At 43.3% G+C, this 17705-nt stretch overlaps 1 protein-coding gene across 8 annotated transcripts; it reads right to left on the bottom strand.

The window, feature by feature from the left end:
- Positions 1–804: 804 nt before the first annotated feature.
- BHMT2 (betaine--homocysteine S-methyltransferase 2) lies at positions 805–17688 on the bottom strand. Of its 8 annotated transcripts, none has more exons than XM_019835898.3 (9): positions 17551–17688; positions 16166–16276; positions 12439–12571; positions 10559–10650; positions 9190–9381; positions 7007–7154; positions 6597–6779; positions 5868–6096; positions 805–1427 (listed from the first exon to the last, which is right to left on the bottom strand). In XM_019835898.3, exons 4-9 carry the CDS (start codon positions 10634–10636, stop codon positions 1346–1348), a joined length of 912 nt encoding a protein of 303 aa, XP_019691457.1. In that variant the 5' UTR covers positions 10637–10650; positions 12439–12571; positions 16166–16276; positions 17551–17688; the 3' UTR covers positions 805–1345. The 8 variants fall into 8 exon arrangements, with proteins under 8 accessions (XP_019691457.1, XP_019691450.1, XP_044918464.1 ...); XM_019835891.3 differs by lacking the exon at positions 17551–17688 and adding an exon at positions 17292–17447; XM_045062529.1 differs by lacking the exon at positions 17551–17688 and adding an exon at positions 16748–17259.
- Positions 17689–17705: the final 17 nt, after the last annotated feature.

Genomic DNA, 17705 nt, shown 5'->3' with positions numbered 1-17705 from the left:
TTTAATTTTACTAATTGTCACAAATTGATACATTGTTTTGGAAAAAGCAGAGAGATATTGGCACATGGCAACTAACACAAACATAAGTCAAGAAAATATTAGACCAAGATAGATTAGAACAGATTTTCTCAAAAGTCTTCTAAAACCGTTGATTTATTTTTACTCATTTTAACAATCAAAAATAAGAATTTCATTGAGCATCTATTATTATGCCTAGCACAGTGCTAAATACTTTAAGGAAAAATATATGAAGCACAGCAAATTGTCCTTGTCTTTAAGTAATTTATAATTTAGCTGTTTGTGATCATAAAGACACATTTAAGAACATTCTAGATCCTAACACCTTTTTTGTTTTTAAGGACCTAACACCTTTAAGTAAAATCATTTTTTTTTTTATTTTTTTTTTCAACGTTTATTTATTTTTGGGACAGAGAGAGAGCATGAACGGGGAAGGGGCAGAGAGAGAGGAGACACAGAATCAGAAACAGGCTCCAGGCTCTGAGCCATCAGCCCAGAGCCTGACGCGGGGCTCGAACTCACGGACCGCGAGATCGTGACCTGGCTGAAGTCGGACGCTTAACAGACTGCGCCACCCAGGCGTAAGTAAAATCATTTTTGAAAGTAATCACTTACTTCAATAACCCTGCCATTGCTCAAAACATTTTTTGCTTCTCTTCCTTGGGATTGCCCTTGGAGCCATCATACAAATCATGTAAGAGAAGCAGACTCATTGTTCCATCTTCCTCAAACACCTAGCTTGATTGCCTGAATGAATCACTAGGTTTGGTGTTCAGTGACTTCTGGTTATTTTAAAATCTCAAATTCACCCTAAAAACAAGTTTCGCTATTATTCTTTTTTTAACGTTTATTTTTGAAATAGAAAGAACCCAAGTGGAGTAGGGACAGACACTTGAGAGGGGCAGAAGATCTGAAGCGGGCTCTGCACTGACAGCAGAGAGCCCGATGTGGGGCTCGAACTCAAGAACCATGAGAGCCAAAACCAGATGCTTAGCTGACTGAACGACTCAGGTGCACCACGTGTTGCTATTCTTGATGACCTTCCAAAGAATGTAGCACAGCATTACTGAACAGTAAGGAGCCGGAGGACCTCTATGCAGAGGCCCTTTCCCATCACCTCTGCATCTGCTGCAGCATCCAGCTGGGTGTCTGTCCACAGTGGGAGCATAAGATGTGTATGTTGGATGGAACCGAAGGGCCAGCAGCACATTAGCTGTTCAGCAACTGGAGACAGCAAGGTGGGCTGGGGGTAAAGGCGGGGAAGAGTTCCAGACGGGGGTGGAGGGGGACTTCCTTCCGTTCTGTTATTCTGAAACAGCACTACTCCTTAGACGTCCGGCTGTGACAGTGAAGGACAGAAAGGTCTGCCCGAAGCTGGCAGCAGATTTTCCCAATACTCCCTTCTGGCCCTGTGTTTAAAAAAAATAATTAAAAAATGCATACCTGTTTCATAAGTCTAATATATATATATATTTATATATATATATGTGAATATAAAATAAATTAGTACATATGCATGTATGTATTTGCCAAATACACATAGGTTTGGTAGATGATCAGGCAGAACTTCAGTTTCAACACACAGACTGAAAAACTATGTCCATCAATGCTCTTCTCACATTTCTATCAAAAACAATCACTGGGTTTCACACCACCTCTCAGAAGAAGAATATGTGTTTAAATTTTACATGTTTTGGTGAACTACATGTATTCTGAAATTTCTAGCAGGGTCCTTCTAGCTCTATTCAATATTTTTATATAATGACAAATATATGAAGACGGGGTTTTAAAAAAATGGTTATTTTGTGTGTGTGTGTGTGTGTGTGTGTGTGTGTGTGTGTGAGAGAGAGAGAGAGAGAGAGAGAGAGAGAGAGAGAGAGCGCACAAGCAGGAGAGGGGCAGGGAGAGAGAGGGAGAGAGTTGTAAGCAGGCTTCACATGGTCAGTGCAGAGCCTGATGCAGGGCTCCAACCCATGAAGTGTGAGCTGAGCTGAAATTAAGAGCTCCAACCCATGACTTGAGCTGAAATTAAGAGTCGGCCACTTAATTGGCTGAGCCACCCAGGTGCCCCGAAGCTGGTTTTTAATGTAAAAACACAGTGTAAGTCTTCAAAAGTAACCAGAAACTGAATACAAATTATTTTGTTAATATTTGTTCTTGTTTTTAGACAAAGAAAGAAGTGTACAAAGGTTCCTGGTCACAGACCTTTGTAGTAAATATATTTATACAGTTTTTTCCACTTTATTTACAAAGCAATGAATATATTGACATTTTTTGGATGATGAAAATGTCAGAAATCTGGGATGTCTATGGGTTTTGGTGTAATCACAAATTGTTGTGAACATCAGTATGTTTGGGAGTTCAAGGTACAAGGAATGTCTGGCTTTGTTCTACAGAAAAATGTTTTCTCTTTACCTGGTAATGAATTTTAAGGATCCCTAGATAATAATTAAAGCCATATCTCACTTATTTGAACTATTTTAATCATCGCCAAAGTTTGCTCTCCTCATCTTTTAATTATATTTGTATTACTTTGTCCTAAGTATGATACCTATAAAATCAATTTTCTCTGATAAGCATCCATATCTCCCAGAAGAAATGTTTGGCTAAATGATTTCTTGCCTGCTTTTACAATCTAAATAAATTTACGTTAGGGATGTTGTTTCAGGTAAAAAATGAAGAGTGTTCTAAATCCCACTGAAGGGGCGCCTGGGTGGCTCAGTCAGTTACGTGGCCAACTCTGGATTTCAGCTCAGGTCATGATCTCATGGTTTGTGAGATCGAGCCCTGCATTGGGCTCTGCACTGACAGTGTGGAGCCTTCTTGGGATTCTCTCTCTCCCTTGCTCTCTGCCCCTCCCCTGCTCGCGCATGCACACACATACTCTCTCTCTCAAATAAATAAATAAATAAATAAATAAATAAATAAATAAACATTAAAAAAAATCCCGCTGAAATGCATAAAGAAATAAAAAATGGGTTAAATACATAACAGCACTGAAGAAAGACGAGGAGACAGCAGAGAGTTTGGTTTCTAAAAGAGGGAAACGGGATGGCATTGTATAGAGATAGACGAGAGAGAGTCAGAGATGCAGTGATTCATAACACAACAGTCATTCAAGAGGTCCTCAGAAAAATGTCTTCAATAACAAAGTGCATTGACAAAAAAGCATGATTTGTAAAAATTTATAACAAATAGTATAATTTAGAAGTTGTTAGACCTTAGAGAAAGTAAAGGCCTGTTATTCATCTTTCAAGGATGACAAAGGAAGTTAATTAGAAGTTCCTAGAACACCAAATGTTGTACAAAGAAAGTCACAGTCTAAGTATGAAACAAATTAAGATACGGCATACATGTGGACTACAGATGAAATGAAATATGACAGAAGGGAATTGATTTGAGCTTGATGCTTGGAACATTCTCCCACAAGAGGCTCAAGTGTCTTTAAAAAAAAATTTTTTTTTTACGTTTATTTATTTTTGAGACAGAAAGAGACAGAGCATGAACGGGGGAGGGGCAGAGAGAGGGAGACACAGAGTCTGAAACAGGCTCCAGGCTCTGAGCTGTCAGCACAGAGCCCGACGCGGGGCTCGAACTCACGGACCGTGAGATCATGACCTGAGCCGAAGTCGGCCACCCAACCGACTGAGCCACCCAGGCGCCCCTCAAGTGTCTTAAAACAGAATTATTTCTCTTTCTCCATAGTTCCATGCTTATGTCTTGGTTCTAAGAGAACATTTAGAAAATCATTAATGTATCAGGATATTAGACTGGAAATCTTATTGGCAGCACCAAGATATGGCAGACATGAGGTATCAAGGTCATAAGACAGACACTCTGCAGAAGTTTCAAAGGAGGTGGCCAAGAGCCAGTCCCATGGCTCACCTGAGTCTACCCTGGACAATCTAGCTCACAGACCAAAGGGTCAGCTTCTCTGATTGAGAGCAAAGAGGATGCCATTAAGTTGGGATCAGACCACACTCTCATAGTTTGTTTACATGAGGGAAGAGTGAAAGGTCCTCTAGTCGGTTGTGGCCCCCAAGTGAAAGAGAGCCAGCCTGGAGGTGTTCAAAATCCGGAGGTATTTAGAATCACCAGGAAGGACGATGAAACCTCTGAAACAGGGTGTTATTTGGAGTGACCTGCTGAAAAAGCCAGGATCTGAAGGGGGAAGTGGCAGTGAGAGAAAGCGATGCCTGTGGCATCCCAGGGGAAGGCTGTGAGGAACCATGGCAGTGCTCAGGAAGACCTGCCAGGCCCAGAAAATACAGTCTTCCTGTTAGGCTGTTGGGCAAGGAGGAACAGTTAAGTCCCCTTTCCATCCTCTCTCTTCTCCCTTTCAATCTGAAGAGGTCAGGAATCATGGTTAGCAAGACGGAAAGGGAGGATTGAAAGCCTAAGAGAGAAAGAGAAGGACCAGCCTGACTTTCCCTAGTTTCCTGCCTATTGAAGGCAATGGATGGAAAACAGGAGGAGATGTAAGCTTTATGTGTTCCAAGTTTTGATTTTACATGGAACTGTACACTTTAATTACTGAATTAAGACTGTGTTTGCTAAATAAAGTGGTCGCAGGGCTTTCTATTGCCTAAGACTACCCAACAAAGTCCTGGGGCATGTCCATATTTTTAAATAGGGACAGAGAAAAGAATTCACCCAATGAGCAGGTTTAAAGAGACAGAGGGAGACAAAAATAAAGTTGCACTCTGATTATTACATTTCATGAATCCTGTTTGTTTAGTATGACAATTACAATAATAGTGTAAATGTTATTTACTAGATTTACATTTTTTTTAAAGTTTATTTATTTTGAGATATAGAGAGAGTGCAAGTGGGGAAGGGGCAGAGAGAGAGAGCAAGAGAGAGAGAATCCCAAGCAGGCTCCTCATCGCCAGTGCAGAGCTTGGCACAGGCCTCAAACTCATGAACCATGAGATCATGACCTGAGTGACATTGGACACTTAACCGACAGAGCCACCCAGGCACCCAGCTTTACGGCAGAACTCAATCGAGCAGAACTCAATGATGTAACTGTCATGGAACACCTTAAAGAAACCAAGCGGTAGATGAGGGAGAGAGAGTAGAGGGGAGCAGAAAGAGTTAATTGTTAAAAAAAATTTTTTTTTTAATGTTTATTTATTTTTGAGAGAGGGAGAGATGGAGCATGAGCTGGGGAGGGGCAAAGAGCAAGAGAGACATAGAATCTGAAGCAGGCTCCAGGCTCTGAGCTGTCAGCACAGAGCCCGATGCGGGGCTCAAAGTCACAAACCATGAGATCATGACCTGAGCCTAAGTTGGATGCTCAACCAACTGAGCCACCCAGGTGCCCCGAGTTAATTCTTGTTTTACAAAGTGGAATTAAGAGATACTGCTTTATAGCAACGGATTAAGAAATAGATGGCTAAATAGAAAATTCAAATTTATAAAGGTAACCAAAAGAAGAAATAAAAATGTAATACATCAAAATTGGGAAAAGTAGATCAGGAAGAAAAGGGGAATATTTTGTGATTTAAATGCCTCAGTTTTTTAAAGGGTTAGCAGTAATTACAGCTTAAAATTGCTAAACCAGAAATAAGGTATAAGATTTCAAAACACAAGGGAGGGAGACAGAGGATCTGAAGCAGACTCCATGCTGACAGCAGAGAGCCCAACATGGGGCACAAAGTCACAAACCTGTGAGATCATGACCTGAGCTGACGTCAGATGCTCAACTGACTGAGCCACCCAGGAGCCTCTAGTTTTAATTTTATATACTTGTATATTTTTTCAATTTTTATTGCATGCATAGTGTTTATAACAATAAATAAAATGAGATTCGAGCAAAATAGTAATGTCAATTAGAAAATTCCTACCTGGCTCTAATCCAGGGCTTGGTGTGCATATTGAGACTGCTTCCCCAACTCCCATGTTTGTCAGAAGCAGGAGGCCAAAAGCCCCTTTCTGGGGCCAGCTCCTCTGCAATCGCCCTGATGTGGTAGGGTTCAAATCCACAGCACCCGCCAATGTACCTGACCCCGAGTTTGTAGGCCTCTCTGGCATATTTCTGAATATCCCATCTGGTTGCAGCTCTGGGCTCCAGTCCTGCAACACAACCATCACAGCATTGCTGTTACTGTCCTTGTATTCAAATCACAGGTGCTCTGATGGGCATTTTTTACAATTAGAAAATCACGAACTTTATTTTATTTTATTTTATTTTTTTAATTTTTTTTTCCAACGTTTATTTATTTTTGGGACAGAGAGAGACAGAGTATGAACGGGGGAGGGGCAGAGAGAGAGGGAGACACAGAATCGGAAACAGGCTCCAGGCTCTGAGCCATCAGCCCAGAGCCTGACGCGGGGCTCGAACTCACGGACCGCAAGATCGTGACCTGGCTGAAGTCGGACGCGTAACTGACTGCGCCACCCAGGCGCCCCGAAAATCACGAACTTTAGATTCTGCTCATTTTTCATTAACATTGAACGTTTTTGTCTTAATGCGGTCTCTATTTGTAAAACCGTACCATAGCTATTTATTATAGCCGTTTCCATGTTGTCAGCACAGGAAAACACAAGGACCTCTAATATGTGGCTGGGCTTACCAAAGGGATATTCTGGGAGATCCACAAACCCTCCTTTGCCACAGTCCGGTGTATGGAAGCCTAGGGACTGCACCATCAGATGCGCCTTCGACCCTGCAGCCTGTAGGCCCGCCTTCATGAGTTTCATCGTCTTCAAGCTGGTGCTGGGTCCAAATCGGCAGTTCACGCCCACAATCGCAGCCCCTAGGCAAAGAAATAAAGGACTTATATATTTTATTTATTTTATTTTTCAGTTGTTGGAAATTGCCTTAGAAATTAGCTATCCTTCTCCACCGCCCAAGTTTTACAAATAAGGAAACCAATTCCAGTTAATTCTGTTAGCAATGAACTGCTCTCACAATATTAAGCAACCTTTGTTAAATTTTATAAACAATAGCTGAACTGCTAATCACACGATGCATCCAGATTACCTGCCTTCACCAGCTTAACGGCACATTCTCCAGGTGATACACCATGCATGTCTCCGTCTGGGCCTATGCACATGGTAGCTGCCACAGGTTTACCCAACGCTTTTAAGACTTCCACAGCCCACATGGCTTCTTCGGCATGCTCAAAATACTAAGAGAAATTTCACCATTTCTATTGGTCCAAATGTAAAGCAGATTTTGAAAGGTGGAATGCAAATGTTGCCAAATAGTTATAAAAATAAATAAATATATGTGGTAAAACTTGCTAGGAACAGGTATTTAGCAGACTAAAGAATACTTTTTTTAAAAGTTTATTTATTTATTTTGAGGGAGAGAGAGAGAGAGAGAGAGCTCATGCGAGCAGGGGAGAAACGGGGGGGGGGGGTTGGAGAGAGAATCCTAAGCAGGCTCTGCGCTCAACACAGAGTCCAACATGTCACTCGATCCCATGACCCTGGGATCGTGACTTGAGCCAAAATCAAGAGTTGGACACTCAACCAACTGAGCCACCCAGGCACCCCTAAAGAATGCTTTTCTAAAGTACACATTTTAATTCCTTTAACAATAATATATAGATTTTCATTTGGAGATCATTGATTCAGCAAGATGATGACTGTTAGGAAAAAACAGAAGCAAAAACCACAAAGGTTTTTAAAATAATTGAGTATTTAAATTCATAATTTTGAAGGAATTTTATTAATAAACTCTTTTATGGAACTGGGGTAATCTCCAAAAAAAAATTGAGTAGTGTATTATGCTTAATACTTCAAAGTGATTTTATATTCACTTCTAGTTAGACATTCATAAGTGCTCCATGAAGTAGGGAGAAACATGATGATTTCTGCCCGGTGAGAACGCTGAGGCACAGGGCAGGGAGGAATAGCTACCGAGTTTCTTTGCCGAGGGTGGACAAGACACCTTGTCTGGTAAACCCAGGCCATTTGCAGGGGTGCTTCCCAGGAATGTCTTTAAGGGCCGTCACTGAAAAGCTGACCTTAAGTAAGTGAAGAAAAGTCAGCAAAAATCTCCCTGTCTTCTTCCTTCTTGACTGAGATTCTGCAGAATCAGTGTGTGGGGAATGGCAGAGGGAGTCCACAGAGAGGCTCTTGGAAAACAAACTGGTGTCCTCATCCATCTGGAGAACCTATCAGGTGGGGTTTGTGACCGTCTCTGCAGATGATTCTTGCCAGGTGTGTCTGTCAGGCTTGGCTGGCCCTGAGCCTTAGGAAGGTTGACCAAGCAAGGACTTCAATAGGTTCAGAGAGTGGTTAGGGAAATAGCAGTTGGGAGGCTATTGTCCTTGTTGAGGGTAGAGATTTGGGTTGAGAGCTTGACCTTACATGGTAACAAAGGTGGGGAATGGGGAATGAGGGCTTTTTTTTTTTTTTAATGTTTATTTATTTTTGAGAGAGAGAGAGAGTGCAAGCCAGGCAGGGGCAGAGAGAGGGGATCCAAAGTTGGCTCTGTGCAGACAGCAGTGAGCCCAATGTGGGGCTCGAACTCATGAACTTTGAGATCATGACCTGAGCCGAAGTCAGACGCTCAACCAGCTGAGCCATCCAGGTGCCCCAGGAATGAGGGCTTTTTAATTTTTGGAAGTGGAAGGAAAAGAATGTTCTGGGCCTTTATGTCCAATCAATGATCAATTCTTATTGATTTTTTTCTTCAAAATATCACTCACATATCATAGCTTGAGGGAAAGCCGAGGGATTGGGGTAAGTACAGCATGAACAGAGGAGGGCAACGAAACTACTTGGTACTGAGTATTGTTAGTGGGGCCTGCATGAGCCCGAGCAACCATCTACCTCCTAAGCTTTGCTCTCACAGCCTCTAGCTCACGCACACAGCCCCTTCCTGCCCTGCCCCTCCCGCAGGAGAGACTGCTTCCTGAATCACCGTCCCCTTCTCACCCAACATTGCACGGTCCCCTGTGAGTCAGCTGCTACAACCACCCAAAAGAACACGAAGGCTACAGGTAGGCCTGTCCTGGGTCTGCCCTTTGGCTTCACACAGAACCTAGCACACAACTGAGAGGATGTTTGCCTTGATTACAGTGCATTTAAACAAACCTTTGACCCTGTACCCCGAGGAAACGAGGGCACAAAGCAATCCAATACCCTCCTGAAAGCTGAAGACTATGCAGTTGTATTTGTCAAAATAGCGTTTCCCTAAAACACGAGCCTTACCTCGGCAATCAAGAAGTCCACATTTTTCCTGGCAAAAACATCTAGCTGGCGTTGAAAGAGTCGTTTAACTCTAGCTTCATCCTTGTGGTGTGTGTACGCTGATGTCTGGCAGATCCCCCCTGCCACCAAAGCGTCACCTTTTCCAGCCACTTCCCTGGCAAGGTCACAGGCAGCGGCGTTCACATCTTCCCACTGAAGTTGGAGAGCAAGAGTTCAGATGGTGAGCCTGGCGTTTTAGAGGTAAAATATTACAAATAACTAAAGGGGCAATGAGCAAGTAAGACGAGTTCAAGGTATGGGGTAAACTGCAAGTTGGGAAGACCAGCAGAGTTGGGTACCTTCTCCTCTACTACCAGTGAGCATATAGTTCCATGACTGGACTTGCCACACTGGATCTTGGTAAATGTTTGTTTGCCTCCCTCACTTGACTGTGAGCCACTTAGGAATCGGGTCTGTGGCTTTCTTTCATCTTTGTTTCAAGCATAGAGATTGGACTATAGCAGGTACTCAAGAAATGCTGGTTGGTTGAATACATGGGCATGAACATTTGCAAGTATTAACACTTTTCACGTATGGAATATCTCACAATACTTCCACATTCTTCTCCTTATCTACTTTTCTCAACAACCCCATGCATTTAAGCATAAATTATCTCTATTTGCAGAGAGAAAACCAATGCTCCCTGCAGTCAAGTGTCTTGCACAAAGTCACACACCCAATAGATGGCAAAGTTGAGTATCAAACCCAATTCTTCTCATTCCTAGGCCAGTGCCATATTCCCAAGCACCATCCTGTCTCCAGATGGACAAGTCAGAAGAGAAGACAGTGAAATAAGGGAAAAAGGCATCTATAAAATAATAGCACAGAAGGATGACCATGTCCTTCCAATGGCTAATTCCTTCCCAGTCCTATCCTCCCCACATACCCCAGCTAAAGAGGCAGAAAAAAGTTCATTTATTTAGTATATATTCATTTACATAATAATTAATTCTTTAATAGACATTTTGTGTGGAGTTTGTAGCAAAGTATAGTAACACATCAGGTCAATTCCATAGCTTCCCGTCAAGAGGTTACTTTTTTTTTTTTTAATGTTTATTTATTTTTGAGACAGAGAGAGAGAGAGCATGAACAGGGGAGGGTCAGAGAAAGAGGGAGACACAGAATCTGAAACAGGCTCCAGGCTCCAAGCCATCAGCACAGAGCCCGATGCGGGGCACGAACCCACGGACCGTGAGATCATGACCTGAGCTGAAGTCGGACACCCAACTGACTGAGCCACCCAGGCTCCCCAAGAGGTTACTTTTATTACAGATGATCCCTGACACTTTCCTCCTCCCTCCCTTCACACCTGCCCCCACACCAAAATTACCTTGCTCTCCATATTGTCCTCACTGGCAGAAAAGGTGAAAGTCTGCATGACATTTGATCCTGCTCTCAAGAATTCCATGTGAAGTTGACGAACTACAAGGTAGATTTTGAATTAAAATTAAGAAGATAAAAACCATAGGAGCTTTCATTTATAGCAAAAGTAGCTTACCCACTCACATCTCTTTTAATCAGACGCATTTCAAACCTTGTACTTATAAAAGATTGCAGATTACGGTCAGTAGAATTCAAGGACAGAACAAGGCAAAGTCAATACCAAACTGGGGCTATTTGGAGCAGCCTCATGTTGCCCTGTCGATGAGCCTCAACAGCCTGGTGCAGTCGCAGGAAGAGATTAAGGCCTGGTTGGCCAACTGCCCCCTCAATCTTTTGGTCTAGAGAGGGTTTATTCATTTGCCTGTGTTGTGAGGGATGTGGCTGGTCTACTTATAGTCAGCACTGGGAGCCCTCAAAAAAGGATGAGGAAATTCTCAAATTGGACAGAGTGTATGTGGGTTGTGCCCCCATCAAACAGATTCAACAGCAAGCGGCTGCTAAGGTGCCATCAGAGAGCTTTTGTTGGCCTATCAGAACACCCTTTCCTTCTCTCTCTTCATCCTTGTTATTTCAACACTTTCTGGTTTAGCCGAAGAATCTTCTAAAATGAAGAACAGGGGCACCTGGGTGGCTCATTTGGTTGTGTTTGACTCTTGATTTTGACTCAGGTCATAACCCCAGGTTCGTGAGATCAAGCCCCTCGTCGGGCTCTGCGCTGACAGCACGAAGCCCACTTGGGACTCTGTTTCTCCCTCTCTCTTTGCCCCTCCCCTGCTTGTACATGCTTGCACCACATGCTCTCTCTTTCTCAAAATAAATAAACTTAAAAAAAAATAAATAAAATGAAGAACAAGTTTTCCTTGGGCCAGATGAAAACTTCATGCTAAGCACCAGAGAAATAAAACCTGGTCCCACCACATAACTCTGGGTGTTGGATGAAACAATGCAAATGCCATCAGGGACTTAGGACACGTGGGACCCTTCACACCGGTTAACTCACAAGTCCTGACAACTAGCCCATCTCACACCCTCATGTGGCATGGATCAAGAAACTGACCCTTGGGAAAGTCAAATGACTTGTCCAAGGTCACACGGCTGGTCGGCAGAAGAACCAGGACAGGATCCCAGGCTTCTCAGATACACCGTGCATATATGAATAAAATCAGAGCAAACTGAAAGTTCCATTCCCAGCTTGTATCCATTTCATTCTTTCACTTTATCTTCCCCTTTAATTTAGGACCTTGCTCTCAATAAAGAGTAAAAACAGAATTAAAGCTCCAGTTTGATGTTACTCACCAATCCCATCCCAGTTTCTACCTCCAACTCATTGTTTTTTGGGGTTTTTTTCTAGCTAAGGGGATGAGGTGAAACTATTTATTTCTTCACACCCCTCTCCCCCAGCAAACCCAAAATGTCTACTCTCTATGCTCTGTTAATCTGGTGGTTACCATTAATCATCTTTACCAAACACGGTTCTAGTATAATAAGCAAATTAGCCAGAAGGATTAACGTGAAGCCATAACACATTAGGTTCAGGAAATTCTTGACTATCCACAAGGTGAATATTCCTGGAACAAATATTTCGGTGTATAATTTAACACCTCCTATATATGAAGATGCAAGCGTGTGGTGGTGGGCGGGGGGGGGGTGGGAGAGGACATTTTATTCTATGTGCTTCAGCCATGTACTGTCACCGTCTACATCTTGGTGATTCTGGCAAGGGAAACAGTCCTTAGAAAACACTGAGAATTATTCCTTTATATTCTCTCAGTCAGATTTAAGCAAACTGTCACCCAGATAAACGCTGTCGGGGCTGCTGACACTGACCTGCATTGGGATATTCCACCACGGCTTCTGGAGTCCAGAGCCCCGCCTTCACGTAGCCCCTCTTCTCCAGAGTTAGGAGAAAGCTGCCATCTCCAACCACAACCTCCCCATTCTCCAGACGTTCCAAAATACCCTGGAGAAAAGAAAGAAAAATCACCCAAGATGCCTCTTTTTTTTTTTTTTTTTTTCCCTTAAAGCAGTTTCCAATTTTAGGAAAGGTGGTCCTATGTTCGTATAGATCCAGTTCTGTCAAAATCCTCAATGTCTAACAATATTCTAGAAAGACTGAGTATACTATATTTCCTGGACATTCCAGGTACTTGTGTTGTGCAAAGTGCTGTGACTGTTTTTTCTCAAATAATGTTTACACTGAGTCAAATTATAGTGAAAGTGCTGATTCTGCGATATACTGTTTTCTCAACATGTTTGTGGCAGACACTGATAGTTGCCTAATTAGTATGTATTTCCTCTTCTCTTCTTTGTTAATGTATTTCATTTGGGGAGACAATGTCCTCAACTTAAAAAAAATTCTCTGGCGGAGGGGCAGTGCACGCCTGAGTGGCTCAGTCGGTTAAGTGTTTGACTTCAGCTCAGGTCATGATCTCGCAGTTTGTGGGTTTGAGTCCTACATTGAGCTCTGTGCTGACAGCTTAGAGCCTGGAGCCTGCTGCGGATTCTGTGTCTCCCTTTCTCTCTGCCCCCTCCTACTCTCTCTCTTTCTCTATCTCTCAAACATAAACAAACATTAAAAGAAAATTTATTTAAAAAGTTCTCAGGATGCCTGGGTGGCTCAGTTGGTTAGGCGTCTGACTCTCGGTTCCTGCTCAGATCATGATCTCACAGTTTGTGGGATTGATCCCTGCATTGGGCTCTGCAATGACAGCATGGAACCTGTTTGGGATTCTCTCTCTCCATCTCTCTCTGCCCCTCCCTGGCTCACACTTTATCTTGCTCTCTCTCAAAATAAATAAATACACTTAAAAAAAAATTCTCGGGCTCCCTTCCGCTGGGGGGAGGTGGGCATATTACATAGAGCTGGCCAATGAGACATGGGCAGAAGCCAGTTAAAGATTTCCGGCAAAGTTTTGCTTTCCTGATATAGATGGGCACTCTCTTCCATCCTGGCACTTTTTCTCCTTCCTGACTAGAATGTCAATATAAGCCCTAGAGGTATACCAGTCATCCTGCAGCCCTGCCATTGAAAGTCACACACTAAGGCAGGTGGAGCCCACTAACAGTTGCTGTCACTCACAGCCGCAGGGTTTTAACGGCATCTTTGCGTAGCTGCAGCAGCCATGGATTGTTAGGCCTCACGTTAGGGGAGAAAACTAGTCTCTTTTTTGGGCATAAACCACTAAACATAATCCTAAGGGACACAAAGTTTCATAACTATGCCCCTATATTTTCCAACATGTTCATATATGTTTTCATTTGGTACTCCCGACAACTCTGTGAGCTAGGCAGGGCAGATGGTTTTTATTCCCATTTTATAAATGAGGAAACTGAGGTTCAACGAGACTAAGTGATTTGTCCAAGATCACAGAGCTAAGAAAGATTACAAAGCTAAAGTGGACTTCAGATCTTCTAAATTCCTAATCTACTCTCTTTCTAATCCCACTTTTCTGTTTGGCCCACCCATACTTGAATAAAAGGCTGTACCCAGAGCAGTTCTCCAAGGGCTTACAGTTTCCATTGTCTAAAACGTGCCTCCCCAAATACCTGCCTCCCCCAAATACCTGCATGGCTCACCATCACATTCCTTCAGGGCTTTGGTCAAGGGTCATCTTTTCAGGGAGGCATTCCCTGACCATCCTATAGGAAAACTGCAAACACTCCCATGGTGACCCCTACTCCTCTTGTAAAGATTGCATTAGCTGAAGATACAATCTTTTATTGAAAATTCAAGGCCAGTTCACTTCAGCCCTGTCTACAGCTAGACACACAGCAATGCATGAGTGGGAGAGAAATGCCTTCAGTTGCCCCTTCTAACCAGCCATATCTGCAGCCCAGGAAGGTACATTAGAAAGAGTTGCAGTGGAGGCCACCATATCTAGAGCATCTCCATTTTTGTGTGGAGGGAAGTGAAATGGAATACAAACTGTGTTAGCTATATTAACCATAAACACTGCTTTGACTCTGGTTATTTTTTCCATATTTTATATCTAAAGATGAATTTTAGTTGAATGTGGAAGAAATGTTAATATTTATTATGATTCTTACCTAGTTCTCTATTCCTTCCAAAATATGCAATTTGCTCTTTTAATGTTGTACTTTTGAAACATAAAAAAAGACTTCAGCTTTAAATTTTCATGCGAACTTTCCACATGCCAGGTATAGTTCCAGGCAAGAGGGATAAACATTGGACTAAGACAAGGCCCCTGCCCTCAAGAAACTCAAAGTCTGCCCACCCGGAGGAAGGCTGATGGGTCAAAAAATCATCACAATATATGTAATAAAGAAATGCTGCAGAGGAATACAGAACAGAAAATCAGAGATATAGTCATCTGTATAAAATCTCATCTTGGAAATCTAACACTTCAATTATAAGCTAAGATTCAAATTTAATAGTACACACCAAACAATTCTAGAGGGGAAAAACACTGGCATACAGTTTAGGTGTTATAGGTTAGTATCTCACCTACCACATTCAACCTGTCTCAGGGTTATGCCAAGTGTATCTATTTAACACTTCTTAGATACGTACCCACATCCTTACTGTCCCTGGATTATTGAAATGGCCTCCAATTCGCTCCCACAGCCCACTCTGTTGTATCTTCCACTGCTGCAGACTAAAGCCTTGCCTGTCTGACTCTTACTTGTGATTACTTCCTCCTTTGTGTTCTGCTTCAGGTCAAACACCCTCCATTCCTGCATCTGTCACCTGTAGCTATAGTATCTGGTTACTTACCTGTCCCCTCTGTTTGGCTTTAAAATGCTTGAGGCTCAGGTGACAAATCTCATTTGTCTGTACCCCTACCACCTCAAACAGCACCTAACAAACTATGCCAAGAGTCAGCAGACAGATAAGATTTTTGAAACTGTCACTTGTGTCTTATGTGCTAAAAGTTTAGTCCTGAGGAGAGAGAGAGAAAAAAAAATGACACTCTTTAACAGAAAATTAGCTAGTTAGGGTTTTAAGAAAATTATAGTGCCTATTTTGATTGTGATCTTCACGATAACAAGTTAAGCCATTTTGATCTGTTATCTAGATGTTTGTCCAAAATTTTAAATTTTGCCAGTTTTCTTAAAAAGCCATTAGCAAAATAGCTATATTATCAAGACTTGAATTCAGAGCACCTTTAAGCCTCTCCTTCACTGCTCTATCTACCACCCTAGTTAATTACTACACCAGCTGATCTAAAGATAGCTCCAGAATGACAGGGGACTCTGTAAAATAAAGAGCAATGTAAATTAATTTGCAGTACATTTATATTTTCAGTGCATCCTCCCTTTCAGTTTGGCAGTGAATCTGCCTTGGATCTGGTAGTGAGCTCTGAGAGGCATTTATGGTTCCTTGTTGCAGATGTCAGTATCTAGACTTCTGGATTTAAGGTATGGCTTCAGGGCACCTCTGATCAGACAGATGAGTAGACCAACTTCATTCACCCTCGGCCAGACGCTGCCAGAGATCCAATATGCCTGAAGTTGCCACTAGGACTGCTCTTGGGGATTAATGAAGCGATTGGAAGTGTCCCCTGTGGCAACTAAACGAATTCTTAAAATGTACCTGTTGGCTGACAGGAGAGGTGAGATTAGCTGCTTCCCACTAACATTTTAACTCCCAGGTACACATTAACATGGTTATCATACGATAATCTTGGCGTTGCAAGAGCAGAGGCTGGGAAGAAATTGAACAGGGACAGCATATTTTAAAAACCTTTTACAAAGTGAGCCAAAGGTGAACACAGTAATACAGAAAATTTAGAGAAAGAAATCAGCACAATGTCTTTATCTTTTATTAAGCTCATTTACTTCAGTGCCCATATTTTACTTTTATAAAACATATCCAAAGATTTTTTTTTAATTGTTAAAGTCATATTCCACATCTTATGCAACTATTACCATTATTATTTCTTTCCTTTCACTGCATATATAAATATTTACACAGTTGGGGTCGGTCTGTATAGTATAACTCCTTTTGTAACTTAACTATTGTCAAAGCAGTTTGCTTGTTCTCATACTTAGCTTCTTAATTGGCTGCCTAATAACTTATTAAGTGGATGCACCTTTATTTAGGGAGCGCACCATCATTGGGCATCTTGATTGTTGCTAACTTTTTAGGAGAAAAAGATCAGTGGTGCATACTTACATGCCTATATAGCTTCTCCCTTCCCCCCTCTGAGTTTCAGGGCACAGCTGGGTTGCTTTGAGGGATCCTGGAGATGTTCTGCGTCCAAGTTCATGGACGCAAGTTAATTTTGTTTTGTTACCCCTTCCCCTCACCAAGAAACGTTGGGGGGTGGGGGGACAAAGCTGACACTTGGTGAACAGAGAGGGAAAGAGGCCTAGAGAAGGAACCAGGTAGCCGGTCCTACTGAAAAGGCAGGCAGAGCGCCGCTACCCCACTAACCTGCGCACTTCTCTACCCGCCCCCACTGCGCGGTGGGGGTCTAGGAGCATCTTGCACCCTGGTTTCAGGCCGGCCCATCAGTTGCAGGGCCAGGCTGCTACCCTTCCCAAAACGCCAGAGAACCAAGCTCTGGAGCTAGTTGAGCCCAAGACCTGAGGTAGGCTGAGGGTAGAAAATGTGAGCGCGGCGCCTGAGTCCGGAGCTAGACTTCAAATCCCCGCTCCACCCTGGACTAGATGGGTGACCTTGAGCTAGTGGCCTTTCTGGGCCTCAGTTTCCTCACCTGAAAAATGGGAATAATTGTGCGCAGTCCGCGAAGTGTGGGGCACCGAGTCCGGGCTCAGTAAATTATCTAATCCTCACGCCAAGGCGGTATTGTCGCCCCGGGCAAGTGGCGATCGCGTGTACTGAGACACAGAGCCCTCCAGGTGCCCGGCCAGGGCCGCAGAGCTCATTCAAGGGTTGAAGTGGGGTCTCAACTCAGGCGCCGGGAGCCCCGCGGCGGGGAGCGCTGAGTACCTCGCCGACTCCCGGAAACTCACCTTTTTGGCCCCGGGGCCTCCGGCCGGTGCCATCTCGCCGCGGCTGTGCGGCCGCCGGGTCCGCGAGAGCGCGCCAAGCTCTGGAACCCGCCCCTCGCCCGGGGGAGGGTCCCCCAGCAGAGCTGCCGGCCCCGCTGCCCCAGGGTGTCCGGTGG

Source organism: Felis catus, chromosome A1, assembly GCF_018350175.1.
Source record: "Felis catus isolate Fca126 chromosome A1, F.catus_Fca126_mat1.0, whole genome shotgun sequence".
NCBI classification, from domain to species: Eukaryota; Metazoa; Chordata; class Mammalia; order Carnivora; family Felidae; genus Felis; species Felis catus.
Note: the sequence above shows the minus strand (reverse complement) of the source record. Positions and strands in the feature narration are given on the sequence as shown.

Excerpts from the sequence above, each read along its gene's own strand:
- BHMT2 (XM_003981099.5), bottom strand. The coding sequence starts at position 17,583 with ATGGCACCGGCCGGAGGCCCCGGGGCCAAAAAG. Across the intron at positions 10,651-12,438 it reads GGTGGAATATCCCAATGCAG|TTCGTCAACTTCACATGGAA; the intron begins GTCAGTGTCAGC and ends TCTACCTTGTAG. Across the intron at positions 1,428-5,867 it reads AAGCCCTGGATTAGAGCCAG|GGCCAGAAGGGAGTATTGGG; the intron begins GTAGGAATTTTC and ends TTTTAAACACAG.